The 18,158-nt window shown below is 40.3% G+C and overlaps 1 protein-coding gene across 1 annotated transcript; it reads left to right on the forward strand.

Annotated features, from left to right (window-relative positions):
* Positions 1-887: 887 nt before the first annotated feature.
* LOC129812769 (proto-oncogene tyrosine-protein kinase LCK-like) lies at positions 888-18,122 on the forward strand. The gene is made up of 12 exons (XM_055864620.1): positions 888-1,121; positions 2,955-3,064; positions 6,380-6,440; positions 6,551-6,641; positions 6,811-6,912; positions 7,108-7,361; positions 7,585-7,737; positions 9,328-9,507; positions 14,745-14,821; positions 16,755-16,908; positions 17,088-17,219; positions 17,438-18,122. Exons 2-12 carry the CDS (start codon positions 2,960-2,962, stop codon positions 17,638-17,640), a joined length of 1,512 nt encoding a protein of 503 aa, XP_055720595.1. The 5' UTR covers positions 888-1,121; positions 2,955-2,959; the 3' UTR covers positions 17,641-18,122.
* The last annotated feature ends 36 nt before the right edge of the window (positions 18,123-18,158 follow it).

Consider the following 18,158-nt stretch of genomic DNA (forward strand, 5'->3'; position numbering starts at 1 on the left):
TGAGGGTTTGTGTAGGTGTGTGGATGTTTGTAAGCATATCAACCAAGAAATGAATGGTGAAAATCAAAGCCGTTTTCAGATTGTTTTGTGACCAAGTAAACCAATCAACAACTGACTGTCTGTAGATCAGTGATAAACCACACCATTGACCAAAATAACATGAAATAACATCTGTCATCCCAGACCAGAGCACAGAAAATATGATGTGATTATAAAATAAACAAAATGGCCTTGAATGTCATTGTTGATTTCCTGAGACTAAACAAACCAAACAATTGATGGGTTTTATAGCTTTTGTCCTCTCAGAGGACATTTAGAATCAAGTAAAATGTATTCTAACTCCCAGGGAATCACTCTCCATTTGAAAATGAACATGACAACACTTTTCTGCATAGTCAATTGGGGTGGCAGGCAATGACTCATTTGGCAATTACAACTTAATGTCGATGACACAGGTTTCCCCGTAATCACAGTCTCATTGCGATACGCAGATACAAAGATCTGAATCAAAATGGAGTCTATCAGCTGCCTGAGACTCTACTTCACCAATCCTACCCAATTGTGACTGATGGAACATTCACACGTATTCACAAACTAGGAGAGAGGTACTGTCCTGACCCATTTACAGAGGAGCCCAACGTTCCCTGTTAAACACACAGCTGCATGGGTAGCACCTGTCAGAGCCACTGCAGAACAACCCTCAACCTTTCAACGACAGGAAGCCCTTTGGGTGGCTTTCTCTCCACTGAGGTGTGTGTACGTGCGTGCATGTGTATGTGTATGTGTATGTGTGTGTGTGTGTGTGTGTGTGTGTGTGTGTGTGTGTGTGTGTGTGTGTGTGTGTGTGTGTGTGTGCGTGGTGTGCGTGTTTTGAAGGTACTGCATGAGTAAGTGATGAGATCTTCACATACAAAACTCCCGGCCTGAAAACCTCACTCAACATCCTATTGTTTATTTTCTCTCCAAAAGTAACGTTATATTTCTAGTTGCTTTTTTTGATAATGTTCATATTTGATGAAGACGAGGTCTCTTAGTCATGGATAAAGCTGCTCTGGCTGCAGACCAGTGACATCGCTGACACCCTGTTGAAGAGCATTATATTGGGCTTAAAGTTTAATGAGGTAGGTCTTAAACTTTCTATATGCATCTATATTGACGTGGTCTCCCTTTGAGAGCGTAATTTGAATCAGGATGTGCAACAATGTATACAATTGTGTTTTACAGTAAATGAGCAGTCACAAATGTTTAGGCTATAGTCAATATTGAGAAGATGTTTAATGTACTATAAAAAATTACATTTAGCTTAAAAGGCAATACAAAATACAAGGGGGTAACAAGTCATTTAGGAAAAATTTAGGAAAATTAACATCTGGTTAGGTAATTGCAATTCTTGTGGTTATTATGCTTTTATTACAGTTTGACAGACAATTGTTTAAGGTTTTTAATATGCATTTGGAAAATTTGATGATTTCATGAAAGCAGCAACGCTCAAGAGGGCTACTATTTTCAGAGCATTTTGACAGATGGAAGGACATCTTGTTGATGTAATGCATTAATACAGGTTAGTCATACCACTAAAATGTAGCCTAAAGAGCAGTGTTAGTGTCTACCTCTGTGTAACCCTTCTCCAACCTTCATTATAAATGACCTTCAGGGTGGATCACACCACACATAGCATTTCATGTGAAAGAAACATCAATGCCTCAACAAATGCAGCACAACATAATGATAATAAAGTCAACCAACCAAAGCCTACACACTGGGCCTTGAGAGGAGGGCAGCCCCTCAGCAGCTGAATATAATTAAGAGATTAAATCAAGAGGGCATCCACTCAATGGAAAATATTGACTTTGTTTAGATTACTTTCTCTGAGAGCCTGTCAGACAAAGGCAGGAGAGATGTCACCCAAAAGCGACCCCTCTCGTCCCCCTCCATTCCGTCCCAGTGCAGGGGTGGACTGTTGCTAACGGGGTCAGGCTTTTCCGGACCCGTCAGATTTTCTCACGGATTTGTGCCCTCGGGACATGCGGCGACTCCAACTAGCCCACTGACCCTGTTACGTGAGCCAACCAATGGGATTGGAGCGGGCCTGAGAACACAGGGTCATACTGCACTGCTGAGGGGTAGAGTGGACTATCTGGACTATGATTCATTCCCAAATGAAGACAAATAACTATAACACGAAATGTAGGTTACTTTGTGAAACGTCTAGCAATTTGGTTTCTCAACAAAAAAGGTCACATTGAATTATATCTGCAATTCTCTTCACTGTATCTGTTACCGATTTAAGTCTGTCATATCCCAGCAAGCTGCACAGTCTATGGATCAGTTCTTAGTGCCATGCAGATCCTCATCACACTACTAGGAGACGAGGCGTACATGCCAATGTGTTGGCGTATTTTAATTTGCGGTGGGCGATTTTTGACATCCTGCTAAACTCCGCTGGTTGTTGTGTATTGATGTGAAGCTACACAGACACAATAATGTAGGTTTACATCCTGACACAATTTCATATTTTTGTCTGGCCAAGATTTTTACTTTATTTTCTCACTTCAAAGATTTAGCCATATCAGGACATCCTGAGTTGTTTTTCCAGGGCTGGGGATTTAAGGGATATTAGATGTTTACAGGATGTTAACATAAAAGACATGTTCTGGGCAAAAAGTTCTGCTTATTAATGTTAATTCATTTGTTTATGTACACTCTTCATTTGATTGATTTGAGTTTACATTTCCAAGTGATTTGAGGTTGAACAGCTTTTCACTTTTTAAGAAGGTAATATAATAAGCTACAGCTATGTAGTTCACCAACTCTCTTGGGAGCCAAGTCTAAGTATGGGGCACTAAGCAACTATTTTGTTTCAATCAAGCACCATTTTTTTTTCTCATACTTTGTCAATCAATCTCTTCTATTATGTAGTGATGTAAACTGACAAACTCTTGACTATGTTTCAGGTAAAATGGGATGCAACTGTAGTTCAGATTATGATGATGACTGGGTAGAGAACCTAGACGAAGTGTGTGACAACTGCAACTGCCCGATTCCCACCCAGTCGGCTAACCCGGTGAGCGTGTGTGTGTTTGTGTGTGTAGACAGCGGCATAGCGTCTGAACGTGGCTGGGGAAGTAGTGTGGAAGGCGAGGAAAAGGGTGTGATAGTTTTACGTGGTCTCAAAAAAAAGAAAAACACACAAACATCTCCGATATGCATTTAATTGACATATCAATGAATATAACTTATTGCAACCACGGTCTACCTAAAAGAGTGTTGTGCAAGTCAATGCTTGGGAATTGTTGCCTGATGACTCACACTGAATTATTTCGCTGCTCTATCGTTCGTTACATACTTCAGTCTGAATCTGCCATGATTGAATGTCGTTTGTGGTAACATCTTTGCGATGAAAACAAAGTAATCAGCAATTAGATTGTCTCTAACCAATCAGAGTATCCAAAGCCAATTGCGTACTTCGAAAACACTGCTGGCTCTGGCCCAACCGATTGTATTCTGGGACCAATCAGACAGTCAGAATGTGTTCACATTCTAGAGGGATCAGGAAAGGAGTTTGCGAAAAAGAAACCAACGTTTGTGGGCGTGGCGTTTGGCCGGAACAATGAGGGAGTTCTATTAATGCGGGTTAGCATTGATTGCATTTATTTTGAACTTAGTGATGGGGAGGGGGTAGGATCAGATTGTAATATTGTTTTTGGACGATATTATATTGATAGTTGACTCAGAGTATACATTTTTAGGTAGTGTTAGATTGCGCTAGTTGGCTGTACCTGCTCCAAAAAAGTATTTTTCATCCAATAGCTTGTCCTCCATCTTCTTTTTAAATAGTGAGCCAACATGTTTTCAGCACTTTTATTTCCCTGACTGATCAAAACTAGTTTTTACATTTTAGTCATTTAGCAGACTTATCCAGGGCGACTTAGAGGAGCAATTAGGGTTAAGTGTCTTGCTCAAGGACATATCGACAGATTTTTCACCTAGTCAGCTCAGGGATTTGAACCAGCAACCTTTTGGTTACTGGCCCAACACCCTTAACTGCTAGGCTACCTGCCGCATGCTCTCTCGTCTCTCTGCATCAGACATATACGGCGCCTTCTGAAAGTATTTACACCCCTTGACTTTTTACCAAAACAATTGCGTTACAAAGAAGGATTAAAATGAATTTTTGTCAACAATTTACACAAAATACTCTGTAATGTCAAAGTGAAAGAAAAATTCGAACATTTGTAAAAATAAAACACGAATATATCTTGATTACATAAGGATTCAACCCCCTGAATCAATACGTTAGAATAACCTTTGGCAGTGATTACTGAGTCTTTCTGGGCAAGTCTCTAAGAGCTTTGCACACCTGAAATGTACAATACTTGCACATTATTATTTTCTTCAAGCTCTGTCAAGTTGCTAGACAGCCATTTTCAAATCTTGCCATAGATTTTCAAGCCGATTTAAGTCAAAACTGTAACTAGGCCACTCAGGAATATTCAGTGTCGTCTTGGTAAGCACCTCCAGTGCATATTTGGCCTCGTGTTTTAGGTTATTGTCCTGCTAAAGGGTGTATTTGTCACTCAGTGTCTGAGACAGGTTTTCCTCTAGGATCTGCCTATGCTTAGCTCTATTCCGTTTCTTTTCATCCTAAAAAAAAACTCCCTAGTCCTTGCCGATGGCAAACATCCCCATAACATGATGCAGCCACCACCATGCTTGAAAATATGAAGAGTGGTACTCAGTGATGTGGATTTGCCCCAAACATAACGCTTTGTATTAAGGACATAAAGTACATTTCTTTGCCACATTTTTTGCAGTTTTACTTTAGTAACTTATTGCAAACAGGATGAATATTATTTATTATTTTCACTCTGTCATTTAGGTTAGTATTTGAGTTAGGAAGGACAACTGTATTTCTGCAGTGACTGGGTGTATTGATACACCATTCAAAGTGAAATTTAATAACGTCACCCAAGACAGTACCAATACAGCTGCCCTTCTTTGCGAGGCATTGGAAAACCTCCTTGGTCTTTCTGGTTGAATCTGTGTTTGAAATTCACTGCTAGACTGAGGGACCTTACAGAAAAAGCATGGGGTACAGATATAAGGTAGTCATTAAAAAAAGAATGTTAAACACTATTATTGCACACAGAGTGAGTCCATGCAACTTATTATGTGACTTGTTAAGCAAATGTTTACTCCTGAACTTATTCAGGCTTGCCATAACAAAGAGGTTGAATACTTATTGACTCAAGACATTTCAGCTTTTCCTTTTTAATTCATTTGTACAAATTTCTAAAAACATAATTCCACTTTGACATTGTGAGGTATCGTGTGTAGATCAGTGACACAAAATCTCAATTTAATCAATTTGAAATGCAGGTTTTAACACAACAAAATGTGGAAAAAGTCAAGGGGTGTGAATAGTTTCTGAAGGCACTGTAGTGAGCAATATGTTTGGAACATGAAAATCGCAATAAAATCGCCGTATCGGCACCTAAGTATCATGTTAATATCGTATTCTGAAGTCCCTGGCAATTCCCAGCCCTACTGGAACCAAGATGCCTCTATGGCGTGAGCTAGGTGCCCCGTTTTGGCTGACGGCGAAGTCGGCTTAAAACAAAAGTCATGTAGGTTAAGCATGTGGAGTAACAAGTAGGATTCTGTGTTTTCACATACAGAAGTGATTGATTTTGATAAAAAAGGCTTTATCTGTCGACCCAATGAAAACTAGTTTGAGAATTTGAACATATATTTTATGGAAACGAGATGTTGCATGTTTCTGAACGATGCTGCCTTGTTGACAACATGACCGAGCGGTGCAGATTACTGTTAGATTTGAGAAGGGCCCTCCTCCCTCACCACTTTTGTCCGTTCACATCACGGGCCATAGCCCGCTGTACTTAATCAAACTCTCTCAATGATTCTGGGTAGCTAAAAATGGGAATTGGCAATTTACATAATTTGGGGGGAAGTTGGCTTTTGTGTGTGCAATTAATTGGGACTGTAACCATTCACTAAATGTTCTGTTTCACTTCCTCCCTCTGAATTACAGGAGATATACTAGTAGATTGGAAGTAGAGGAGAATAGCACATGTGAATGTTGTTGTTGGCCAGTATGTCAGCAGAAAGTAAACATGAAGCTAGGGTGTCTTTAAAAATCTTCTCTTAATATCGTGCCTCACTTTAAGGAATTTATGTTTTTTACCTTAAGTCAAGTTTCCTATCATGATAGTGTAAACCCCCAAACTTTTCTCTTTACTGTTTTCATGCAAGTAACAACTTGAACTTCCATAGTTTGTACTCTGAATGAGAATCTTTGAATTCAGATGTGGAAACCCAGGTTATTTTACTAACCCATACCCTGCTTTGGTATCATCAGTACACAGATCAACTGATCCCCTACCCCTCTCATCTCACGCCTCCCTCTTCCCCTCTACCAGGTATGTTCTTGTAAATGAATATGTGGGTAATGATGTGCCTTCTTCTGGTGGATCAAATCTAATCATTATTGTTTATGTTTTCCTCACCCATGCTGGTTATGGTTGTACAGATAGCCTGGTGATTGCCATATACAGCTATGAACCAAACCACAATGATGACCTGGGCTTTGAGAAGGGAGACAAGCTGAAAATCCTCAATAAGTAAGAATAGGGATGGGAGGGTTGTGTGATGCAATTTACTTTTTAGAGGATGTGATATATTTGTGTAGTTGTGCAAAAGTGTGTAGTTGTTTGATGGAGCATGACACATTGCCAGTGCTTGAAAAGTATGAGATAGTGAGCAAGTGTTACTGTTATGTCTGCGGTCCAGGGATGACCCGGAGTGGTTCATGGCAGAGTCTCTCATCACAGGCCAGAAGGGATTCATCCCATACAACTTTGTTGCCCCCCTGAACTCAATGGAGATGGAGACGTAAGTCAATTCAGTTGAATTCAATTCAAACTCAAATAACTGTATTTCATTTCACTTTAAGTCATGCAGGAAGCACACACATACATTACCCAACATCGTCTCACTCAACCAACACCATCTCCCCATACTCAACAACCTTCAAGGGAAAGGGATGTGGTTATGTTTGAAGCTCTATGCCTGTTTTTTGTGCTTCAGATGGTTTTTCAAGAACCTCTCCAGAAACGATGCCATGAGGCTCCTGCTAGCTCCGGGGAATACACAGGGCTCCTTCATGGTCAGAGAGAGTGAGACAACCCAAGGCTCCTTCTCCTTATCTGTCAGGGACTTGGATCCCGACACTGGAGACACGGTCAAGCACTACAGAATCCGGAACTTGGATGATGGTGGTTTCTACATCACCGCAAAGATATCCTTCAACTCCCTGAAAGAGCTGGTCCAGCATCACTCACGTATGTGCTATGACTCACATCCTGTCTGAACTCCTGGAGCGATGCCTCCAGTCAGAACACAATACATCAGCCAAACAATACAGAAAGCATTGGTACCAAATACCATTATCATACCATCCATAGTGCACCTTAGCACATCTTAGCAGAGTCTTTCTCAAAATGTGAACTGTATAACTTGACGTTATTCAACCTTTGACCCTGCCTGTGTTGTGTGTGTCTGCAGGTGAGGCGGATGGTCTGTGCACCCGGCTGATGAAGCCGTGCCAGTCCCGCGTGCCCCAGAAACCCTGGTGGCAGGACGAATGGGAGATCCCCCGGGAGTCCCTCAAAATGGAGCGCAGGCTCGGGGCTGGGCAGTTTGGAGAAGTCTGGATGGGTGAGAGCCTTCAGAAAGTTTTCATACCCCTTGACTTATTCAACATTTTGCCTTTAGTTTAGGCCTGAATTCCAAATTGATTAAATAGATTTGTTCTCACCCATCTACACACAAACCCCATAATGACTAAGTGAAAACATGTTTTTAGAAATGTTTGCTAATTTATTGAAAATTTAATACAGCAATATCTAATTTACATAAGTATTCACACACCTGAGTCAATACTTTGTAGAAGCACTTTTAGCGGCGATTACAGCTGTGAGAATTTTGGGGTATATCTCTAAGAGCTTTGTACACCTGGATTGTACAATATTTTCCCTCTATTCTTTAAAAAAAACTCTTCAAGCGCTGTCAACTTGATTGTTGATCATGGCTAGACAACCATTTTCAAGTCTTGCCATAGATTTTCAAGCCGATTTAAATCCAAAAATGTAACTAGCCCATTTAGGAACATTCAATGTCGTCTTGGTAAGCAACTCCAGTGTAGATTTGGCATTGTGTTTTAGGTTATTGTCTTGCTGACAATTTCAATAAATGTGCAAAAATTTCTAAAAACATGTTTTCACTTTGTCATTATGGGGTATTGTGTGTAGATGGGTGAGAGGGGGAAAAAACAATTTAAAGTCAGGCTGTAATACAACAAAATGTGTGAATACATTCTGAAGGCAATGTACAACCACAGTGGTTGATATTTTCAGATTACCAATGCGTGTGTTGGTTTGCATAGATGCACTAGATATATAGCAACCAGTTGCTCAATTGGTCCTGTCTCTCTCTATGTCTGCCAGAACAGCTTTAGTTTAGGCTTTAGTTCTGCATTGTGTGTAATTTCCTAAATACTGCCATCACTGCAGTGCTTGTTTGAGCTGGTAGGGCCCGTTTGGGATTGATGTCAGGTATTAGCTGCATTACGCAAGAGAGCCAGTGAGCATGCTGGGCTGAAGTTCTAGCCACACCAGAGGCTCTCTCTATATTAGTTCATATTACAATATTTACTATCACCTCCCACTGTGACCCTAAAATCAACCATTAAAAAATAAACTCCAGTGTTTTGATGTTGAGAATATCTGCTGATGTAATCTGATGACTTCACACTAGTTTTCCAGTGGAGGGGGAGATCTTCCTTTTGTCCAGCTCCATGTGTGTGAACACAAAGCAACATTCAAAACTATCCTGCTATGGGACTTTGTATTTTCCAAATTCCTCCTTCATGCGATCTTGGCAACATACAGTATTTGTTTCTCTCAGCGAATGAATACACCAACAATATAGGGGGGATTGTTGTTTGACAACAACAAAAAGTATCCATGCATGTCAGATTGGAAAAAACAAACCACCATTCCTTTTCCCGAAATTATTTCAGTTATAGATAAAAGTAGGGAAGAATGCTTTCAATAACAAATAAAGTTCATTCTCACCATAACAGCATATGCTATAACTCTGCAAATTGTGACCTATTGCAAACTTGAGTGCCCTCAAATCACTCCATCTTACACATTGTATACTATACTACTGAGTAATATCACTGTGATATTACTGCAGTAAATTGTATATTTACTGTATCACCAATGGCCTTCCTCCATGCTGCAGGTCTGTACAACAACCACAGGCGGGTAGCCATTAAAAACCTGAAGGTGGGCACCATGTCCATGGCTGCCTTCCTGGCCGAGGCCAACCTGATGAAAGCGCTGCAGCACCCGCGCCTGGTGCGCCTCTTCGCCGTGGTTACCCAGGAGCCCATCTACATCATCACAGAGTTCATGGAGAACGGTGGGTGTCACTGTCTAGGATTACATTGTTATTAGGCTAATGGTCTGATCCTATTCTATTCAGTTGTTCTTCTATTCTACTGTACTCTATTCCATGACAGCTGCTCAGCAAGCCTATGCCTATGTCTGTGCCTGTCAACCTAGATGACTCTCAATCCCGGGCGCTGAAAGAGTGAACAGCTAAGACAGAGTCATCAAGGGAGATTCTAGCGAAACACCTGGAGGAGACAAAAGAGTGTTTTCAGCCAGGATATCGTCATCGGCTTTCGTGATCAAACATGTTAAACTGTTATGTTGATAAGAGTGAGAGTAACAAAAGAGTGGCTTGGGTGTTTACCAGAATGCGTTTCATGAGTCAGAGTCTTTTCCCAGGCATGCTGCAGTCCACTGACAATGTTAAATGATCCAAAAAAGCATTTTATTATAGATGCAAGATTAAAATGTAATGTTTTCTTATTCAATTATAAGATGAATACTCCTAGTTATGGCTTAACGGTTATTTACTTAAACGCTCATTCTAAATGGAACATGTGATCTTCAGAAACGCAGTACAAATTTAACCTTGTTTTTCCATACATCTCCTTCTTTAGAGTGGATAATCTTCTTAGAGGCTATTTTCAGCCTATTTTGGTGACCCTGCTGCACTTTCCTCAACTTAAATAATCAAATCAGCAAACGTGAACTTTAATTCTCTTTTCCCGTATTGGCCGGTGCCTCTAATGTCAACACACCAAAGGGAAGTCCGTTCTGACTGGAAAAGAGAGACGTCAAATAGGGGAGTGGTGATTCACTGTCTCATTGTTCAGTGATGGGACCTGTGTCCACCCCCATGAGCACGTGGCTCCATTCCAGTGTCAGCACAGACAGACCGCAACACAGCCCCCCCTACAGCCCCCCTATTCCCCCAGTCAGACTAGGCTATTCAGCCACTGTCCAGTGACTACTCTCTTTCTCTTTTCACACAAGAAAGAGAGAGGCTGTCTGTAAACGGGGAGCAAAGCAAAGCCAGACCAATAAAAATGGCACCATGGTTACAGGTGCACTGCCCTGTACACAGACTAGCTGACATTGAAAACACAAGTCTTAATACCAGTGGCGTAGCCAGAAATTTGTTGGTGGGTGGGCCTGTAAAAATTTCTGGTGGACAACAAACTTCCTGCAATTTATAGATCATCTAATTCTATACTACACATTTTGCCATGAGGCTGAGAGACAATTTTACATTTTTTAAGCTAATTAAAGCTAACATATAGGTGTGTTTACTGACAAAGGCACTGGATTGTGAGCTGTCTTGTTTGCTAAATGAAGAAATTAAATAAGCAGTGGCATGGTGCATATTTTTTATTTAACCTTTATTTAACTAGCATATAGAAGCACAGTGACATATCCTCAATGCGGTCACATTTGTAGCTTATTGGGGGTGTGGCTTTAAGTTAGTTATTTTTGGCAACCCATCCCATGATAGTGAATGTCATTACAGGTCATCGGTTCTGTTCAATCATTTATATAAAGACGAGATGACTGATATAGGGCACTGTGTTGAAGCCACAGTGCCCCATCTTGGCACTCACCCACTATTGTAAAATATATTTTGGAAGCTATAGAAATGCATTTTTTAATGTCCAATTTACAGTAGCTATTACAGTGAAATAATACCATGCTATTGTTTGAGGAGAGTGCATAATTTTGAACATAAAAAGTTATTAATAAACAAATTAGGCACATTTTGGGCAGTCTTGATACAACATTTTGAACAGAAATGCAATGGTTCACTGGATCAGTCTAAAACTTTTCACATACACTGCTGTCATCTAATGTTCAAAATCTAAATTGCACCTGGGCTGGAATAATACATTATGGACTTTCTCTTGCATTTCAAAGATGCAAAAGAATGGTTAGTTTTTTCTTTGTATTATCTTTTACCAGATCTATTGTGTTATATTCTCCTACATTCCTTTCACATTTCCACAAACTTCAAAGTGTTTCCTTCAAATGGTACCAAGAATATGCCTATCCTTGCTTCAGGGCCTGAGCTACAGGGAGTTAGATTTGGGTATGTCATTTTAGGCAAAAATAGGGGGGGAAGGGACGTAGTGTAACGATCGTCTAATGCCTCCTCCTCGGACGAGGAGAAGGAGTAAGGGTCGGACCAAAATGCAGCGTAGGTTGAATCCATAAAGATTTATTAAATGAAGACGAAACACGAAGAACACTTGAATAAACTACAAAACAACAAACAACGTTAAACAGACCTGAACCTGTGAACATAAAAAACAATGAACGCACGAACAGGAACGAACGAACAAACGAACGAACGAGACAGTACCGTGTGGTGCAACAAACACAGACACAGCAACAATCACCCACAAACAAACAGTGAGAACAGCCTACCTTAATATGGTTCTCAATCAGAGGAAACGTCAAACACCTGCCTCTAATTGAGAACCATATCAGGCAACACATTAAACCCAACATAGAAACACAATACATAGAATGCCCACCCCAACTCACGCCCTGACCAACTAAACACATACAAAAACAAGGAAAACAGGTCAGGAACGTGACACGTAGACATGTGAGGTAAACATAAAAAACTTTTTTTTAAAGATATAAAACCTTTTCCTTAAAATGTATAATTTGTAGAGATTACTGATGTTACTGTCCTACAACAACAAAATCTGTCCTACAACAACAAAATCATCAAATACATCATTAAATACATGAAATTTTGTCCATAAAACATTTAATTGAACTACTATAGAATTCCATTCATTCCTATGGCGGACTGCTCCTACTGGGGAGTGCCAAGATGGCTGGTGGCTTCAAAGCCTCTCAATGGCCAATACATATCATCAGCAATCCACATTGTCTTCCATCAGATAGCACGTTGATTCTGCACGCACTGTTCTGTCGCATATCTTGCAAAGGCTAATGGTATAGATCAAAAGTATTCGAGCTACAATGGGCTGCCATAACATTAGAAAATATTACCTAGGTGACATTGTCTGCTGAACCCAATTTCTGCCTCAAAATGGTCTGAATTAATCTAAGCTAAAACAATAAATATGTCAATAATGTTTATGTTTTGTTGGTGAGGAAGTCATAGTCGCCCCATTTTAAATCTAGCTAAGGATTATTGTGCTTCAATGAGCAGTATTTCTGAAGTTTGACGACGGGCATGAAAGCTATCATAAATTTGTCCAACATTAACGTTAGTTTGCTAGCTTGCTGAACCAGTCACTGAAATCATCTTTGACTGAAACGATGCTGCTAACCTACCAGCTACCTGCTTCGTGCTCCACATACAATGTTTTTCTTCCAACAAAAGCTAGCTTGCAAGCTACTGTAGCTAGTAGTGCTAATGCTTATATTATTATGAGTTTTCATGAAGCATCTGTTCTTGCCACGAGTCATTGCAGTAGCTTCCCAAGTCAGCTGCTGTGTTCAGCAGACCCAACGATAAGATTGTTGAGAAGCATGCTGATCTATCTACGGACTGATTTCTGATAACATTCAGTTCCCCTTAATTGTGGGGCTGCATTTCTACAACTTCAGGGCATTTTAAACAGGCTAAGCAAGCTTTTTATGTGAGTGAAGGAAGTAAGCTAGCTAGCTACAACAGTTAGCTACACAGCTGATGAAGTCAATGCACAGACGACCAACGTCCTTGCACAGAATTTGTGCAGGCGAAAGCCACCGGTTTGTTTTTTATTTTATCACAATTTCAAACTATTAAATCACTGTCACAACATTTGTAAACATTTAACTAGCTAGTTATTATTCCTATTCGATGGAAAGTCATACGAGAGCGCAGTGATTAGGAATTAGGAACTATGTTTTCATTTTTAGAATGTTCAACATTCAAATGTGAAAATCAGTTCCACGTCCAACAATAAAGATCGGTTGAGGGACGAGCGTTGTGGATGAGTGACGCCATCTGACGTGAAACAATGCAGCAATCCAGGGTTAACATACATCATTGGTTCTGTTATATTTAATCAAACCTGACTAAACCAGTGCACTGCTTGCTATGAATTATATCTGATGGTGTTTTCATGCTTAGGCAAAAAGACAAATAATGTCCCGTTTGGATTATTATTTTTTGTATATATATATATATATATATATCGTTTTTTTCGTGGCTCAATCTGAGTGTTTGGGCCTAGCTCCTCAGTGGGTGGGCCTGGTCCCACCGGTGCCTACGCCCCTGCTTAATACAACAACTTATTTTGATACCAGTATGCTCTCTCCAAAAGCTTTGGTCATAATCTCTGACTACAGTTACTATGTCACCTGCATGTTTTTTAATGTGATCCCACATTCCCTTCAAAGGTTGTTGTTGCCTTTTTGAAGACCTGACATTAGGAGGGACGGTAACAAAGAACATTGAAAAGGCTCTGTCACTGGTGCAACAACAGCTTCAGTATGTAAGTGCTCTGAGCCAGTGAATGGAGGGCCTTTGTATTGTCCTCTATGAGAGGCCTGTAGAGCACCAACAGTGCCTTAACATGAACTGTTTCTTTGTTTGTGATTCACATGCACAGACACAATTGTTGCCTCTGTTGTCACTAGAAAGTAAGGCTTGATGTTCCCATCCTCTCAATTTGTCCCTCATTTTTTATCATTGAAGACAATACAACTGGAAAATAACAGGTGTGGCACGCTTAACTTTCCTCGCAACCTTGGCTTATACCGTTCCTTTGGCACACAGACATCAAAGGAGTCCTTCTTTACTAAAGCACAGGAGCCTGTTGCCCTTCTTTCCTGGAAGAGTCAATCCTCTTTTCTTAAGGCATTTCCTGCTGCTTGCCTTGGCTGGCTGAGGTCCTGTGGTATTGTTCGGTTTTAATCAAACACAATGTAGAGACGGAGGAGCCATGGCCTGTCGAATAGAGGCCATGCATCACATTGACTGACGGTGAACGCACTTCCTGAGAATGTTATTTTCCTAATTTAAACATCTATTCTGGGTCTAAGGCCAGCTATTTACAGTATGTCTGAGACATATCTAAATATAGTTTTAATTGCAGTGTCATTAATCTTTCTCACAAAGCCTTTCACTGAACATAGAGTTTTCTGACTTAAAAGTATTTGTATCTTAAAATAATTACACCTCCATCAATATTGCATTAAGTGCTGGTGACTGGTAACATCTGTTTATAATTAAACAAAGGAGATCTGATGTAATGCCGCTCAAAACATATGTCATTTTAATAACTTGATCACATTTTGTTACAGGCGCTCTGGTAGATTTTCTCAAGTCGTCTGAGGGATCCAACATACCCATCAACACCCTCATAGATATGGCCTCTCAGGCAAGTTCCCTGCTCTTTACGTCAATCCCAATAGCTCTCTACACTTTTAACGAGTGTCTGTCTCCAAAATTCTCTCTCACTCTTTCCCCTCCATTCGCTCTTTCAGTTTCTATTCTCTGTATGGCCCTCATCTACAGGAAACAGCTCTTGCTATTATGAGGCTAACTATAATCTCCCGGTAACAATGGAGACCACTGTGTGAGGTTTACTAACAAACATAAGTCTATACACCTTGTCACAAATCTAACTGTGTCAACACCACTGAGGTGCTCACCCCTATCACAGTGCAATGCTATAGGTGTAACACAAATCGAAGTGACAGATATCCTGATACCTGAGAGACGTAATGCATATTCCATAATAAAACAAACCTACAGCCTACTCTAAATCACACTTGCACCAAGCTTCATAAGATCAAAAAAGCAGTTGTATTGCTGTTTGAGCCTCTCGTTCTAGAAGAACAACTTACTTAGAAGTAGTTTACGGCCAAAGATGGGGCCAAATATCGGGCCAAAGATGGGAGAACATCTAATTACACCAACATCTTATCTAATTGGGCTACACTAACGTAATGTTATGGTTAAATTATATAACTCTCATTTACAGTAATGGACATTGAGCCACATAGATGTGTAATGGGGTTACAGGGATTTCAACTAACAAAGCTGTCAAAGCCGCCTGTGGCAAAAGAACAGCCTACTCTATGGATGAACTGTGAACGTATTACGGCAAAAGAATGTTCCTGAGTAATGGCAAGAACACTGAATGGCATTCAGCACCATACATTGCTGTAAGCATGTAGTTAGTAAGAACACTGAAACAACATGACCTCAAGAGCTAATGAGTGAAAATGTAGATTTTTTAAACTTCCAGAGTGATGCATAATGATGATATGAAGTTCATATCACATACGCACCTCTCGGTTTTCTGCCAAGGGATTCGGAGCCACATGACACGTATCTGTGAGATTCTTACATCTGAAATATGCACTAATGTCTTCCTAAACACACACACACACACACACACACACACACACACACACACACACACACACACACACACACACACACACACACACACACACACACACACACACACACACACACACACACACACACACACACACACACGAGATGTAGATAGCACAGCTGGGGCATTAGGGTGGGCCGGAAAGAGAGCTGGTTGTTAGGGGTTCATAACCTGCCTGTGAAAACTGGGTGGAGCACTGAGGTGAGAAGCAGAGATCTGACCTGGGGAAGTGGGAACCTCCTTGTCACAGGAATCTACCGCTGTCCTGTCTGTCTCTTATACACACACAGTATGTATCCTTCATAAATTGTGCCTTCCTGTATTATACTTATGCCAAAATGTTTATTCTCTTCTACTGAGCCAGTTACTTTATGTTCCTATTATCTTTTATTATTTCTTATTGTTGTTACATTGTCGAGAAGGAAGTAAGCATTTCATTGGACAGTGTATACCATGTGTACCCTATACGACTAATACAGCTGTGCACAGCCCATCTGTAAATAGCCCATCCAATCTACCTACCTCATCCCCATATTGTTTTTATTTACTTTTTTGCACACCAGTATTTCTACTTGCACATCATCATCTGCACATCTATCACTCCAGTGTTAATTTGCTAAATTGTAATTACTTCGCTACTATGGCCTATTAATTGCCTTACCTCCTCAAGCCATTTGCACACTATATATAGACACTTTTTCTATTGTGTTATTGACTGTACGTTTGTTTATTCCATATGTAACAATGTGTTGTTGTTTGTGTCGCACTGCTTTGCTTTATCTTGGCCAGGTCGCAGTTGTAAATGAGAACTTGTTCTCAACTGGCCTACCTGGTTAAATAAAGGTAAAATATATATTTTTTAAACAAGTATGATGAATTCTTTATGATGTACTGCCTTCTGCAGGTGGCTGAGGGAATGGCCTACATTGAAGAGAATAACTATATCCATCGGGACCTGAGAGCAGCAAACATCCTGGTGTCTGATGAGCTCATCTGTAAGATCGCTGACTTTGGACTCGCAAGACTCATTGAGGACAACGAGTACACAGCCAGAGAGGGTAGCATGACTTTCCTTTAAACTAGAAAAAAATGGATGTGCTTGAATGTTCTAAGTGCTTTCTGCAAAGCCATGCGCTCTATATACTATAGCCCCACCAAGTGTTCATGTACAATCCATTGGGTGCTTTTGAAATGAACATGAACCCAAAATTAAACCCATGTCACGTTTCCTTATCAGGTGCCAAATTCCCCATAAAATGGACAGCACCTGAAGCTATAAACTATGGAACCTTTTCCATCAAGTCAGATGTGTGGTCGTTTGGGATCCTCTTGACAGAGATAGTGACATATGGCCGTATCCCATATCCAGGTATTTCACTGATGCACCTCCACAATAATCCAATATTATACATGTCTATTTCATATGCAATGCATGTAGACTTCACATACACACATTCTCCACATAGCACCTGTATAATCCACAAACATCACATACTCTCTACAAAGGTGTTGCCCGCAAAACCCCAACACATTGGCCACATTATTAACAAGTCTGCATCCCCATCTCTTGTCTCTTCCCACTGTCAGGAATGAGTAACCCAGAGGTGATCCAAAACCTGGAGAAAGGCTACCGGATGCCCCGACCTGAGAACTGCCCTGAGGGTCTGTACAACATCATGAACCTGTGCTGGAATGAGAGCCCAGAGAACCGGCCAACCTTTGAGTACCTGAGAAGTGTTCTGGAGGACTTCTTCACAGCCACAGAGGGGCAGTACCAGGAACAGCCATAAGACAGACAGACATGGGGAAAGGAGAGGAGAGGTCATTAAGGACATTAACTTTAACCGTTAAGACACAGAGAGATATGGTCCCAGCTTATATGCTTTTGATACTCTCTATCTGAGAACCATACCTGATCTACTTTCAATACACACCTAAACATTTGTAGGATGTAATTAAAGCATTTATAGTGTGACATTTTTTTAAACTCAAGGAAGATACCACTGTACTTTTACATACTTTTCATTCCTTTGTCATTTCATGTTTTTTGTTCGATTTGTACTGTTTAGATTTTTCTATATTCTATTTGTATATTTTTTCTATGCGTTTGAAGACTATAAATCCATGGATGATGATGCCCTTACAAAAAACACAAATGTTAGACCTACTCTGCTCATGTATCTATAGTGCCATTGATACTTCTTCTTACCCGAAATGCATATGAGATGTCGATGATGACCATGCAATAAAAAGTGATGTAAAACATAGAAAAGACTCTTAACAAATAAGTGGCAAAAGTAAAACATGT

This window comes from Salvelinus fontinalis, chromosome 16, assembly GCF_029448725.1.
Source record: "Salvelinus fontinalis isolate EN_2023a chromosome 16, ASM2944872v1, whole genome shotgun sequence".
Lineage (NCBI taxonomy): Eukaryota > Metazoa > Chordata > Actinopteri > Salmoniformes > Salmonidae > Salvelinus > Salvelinus fontinalis.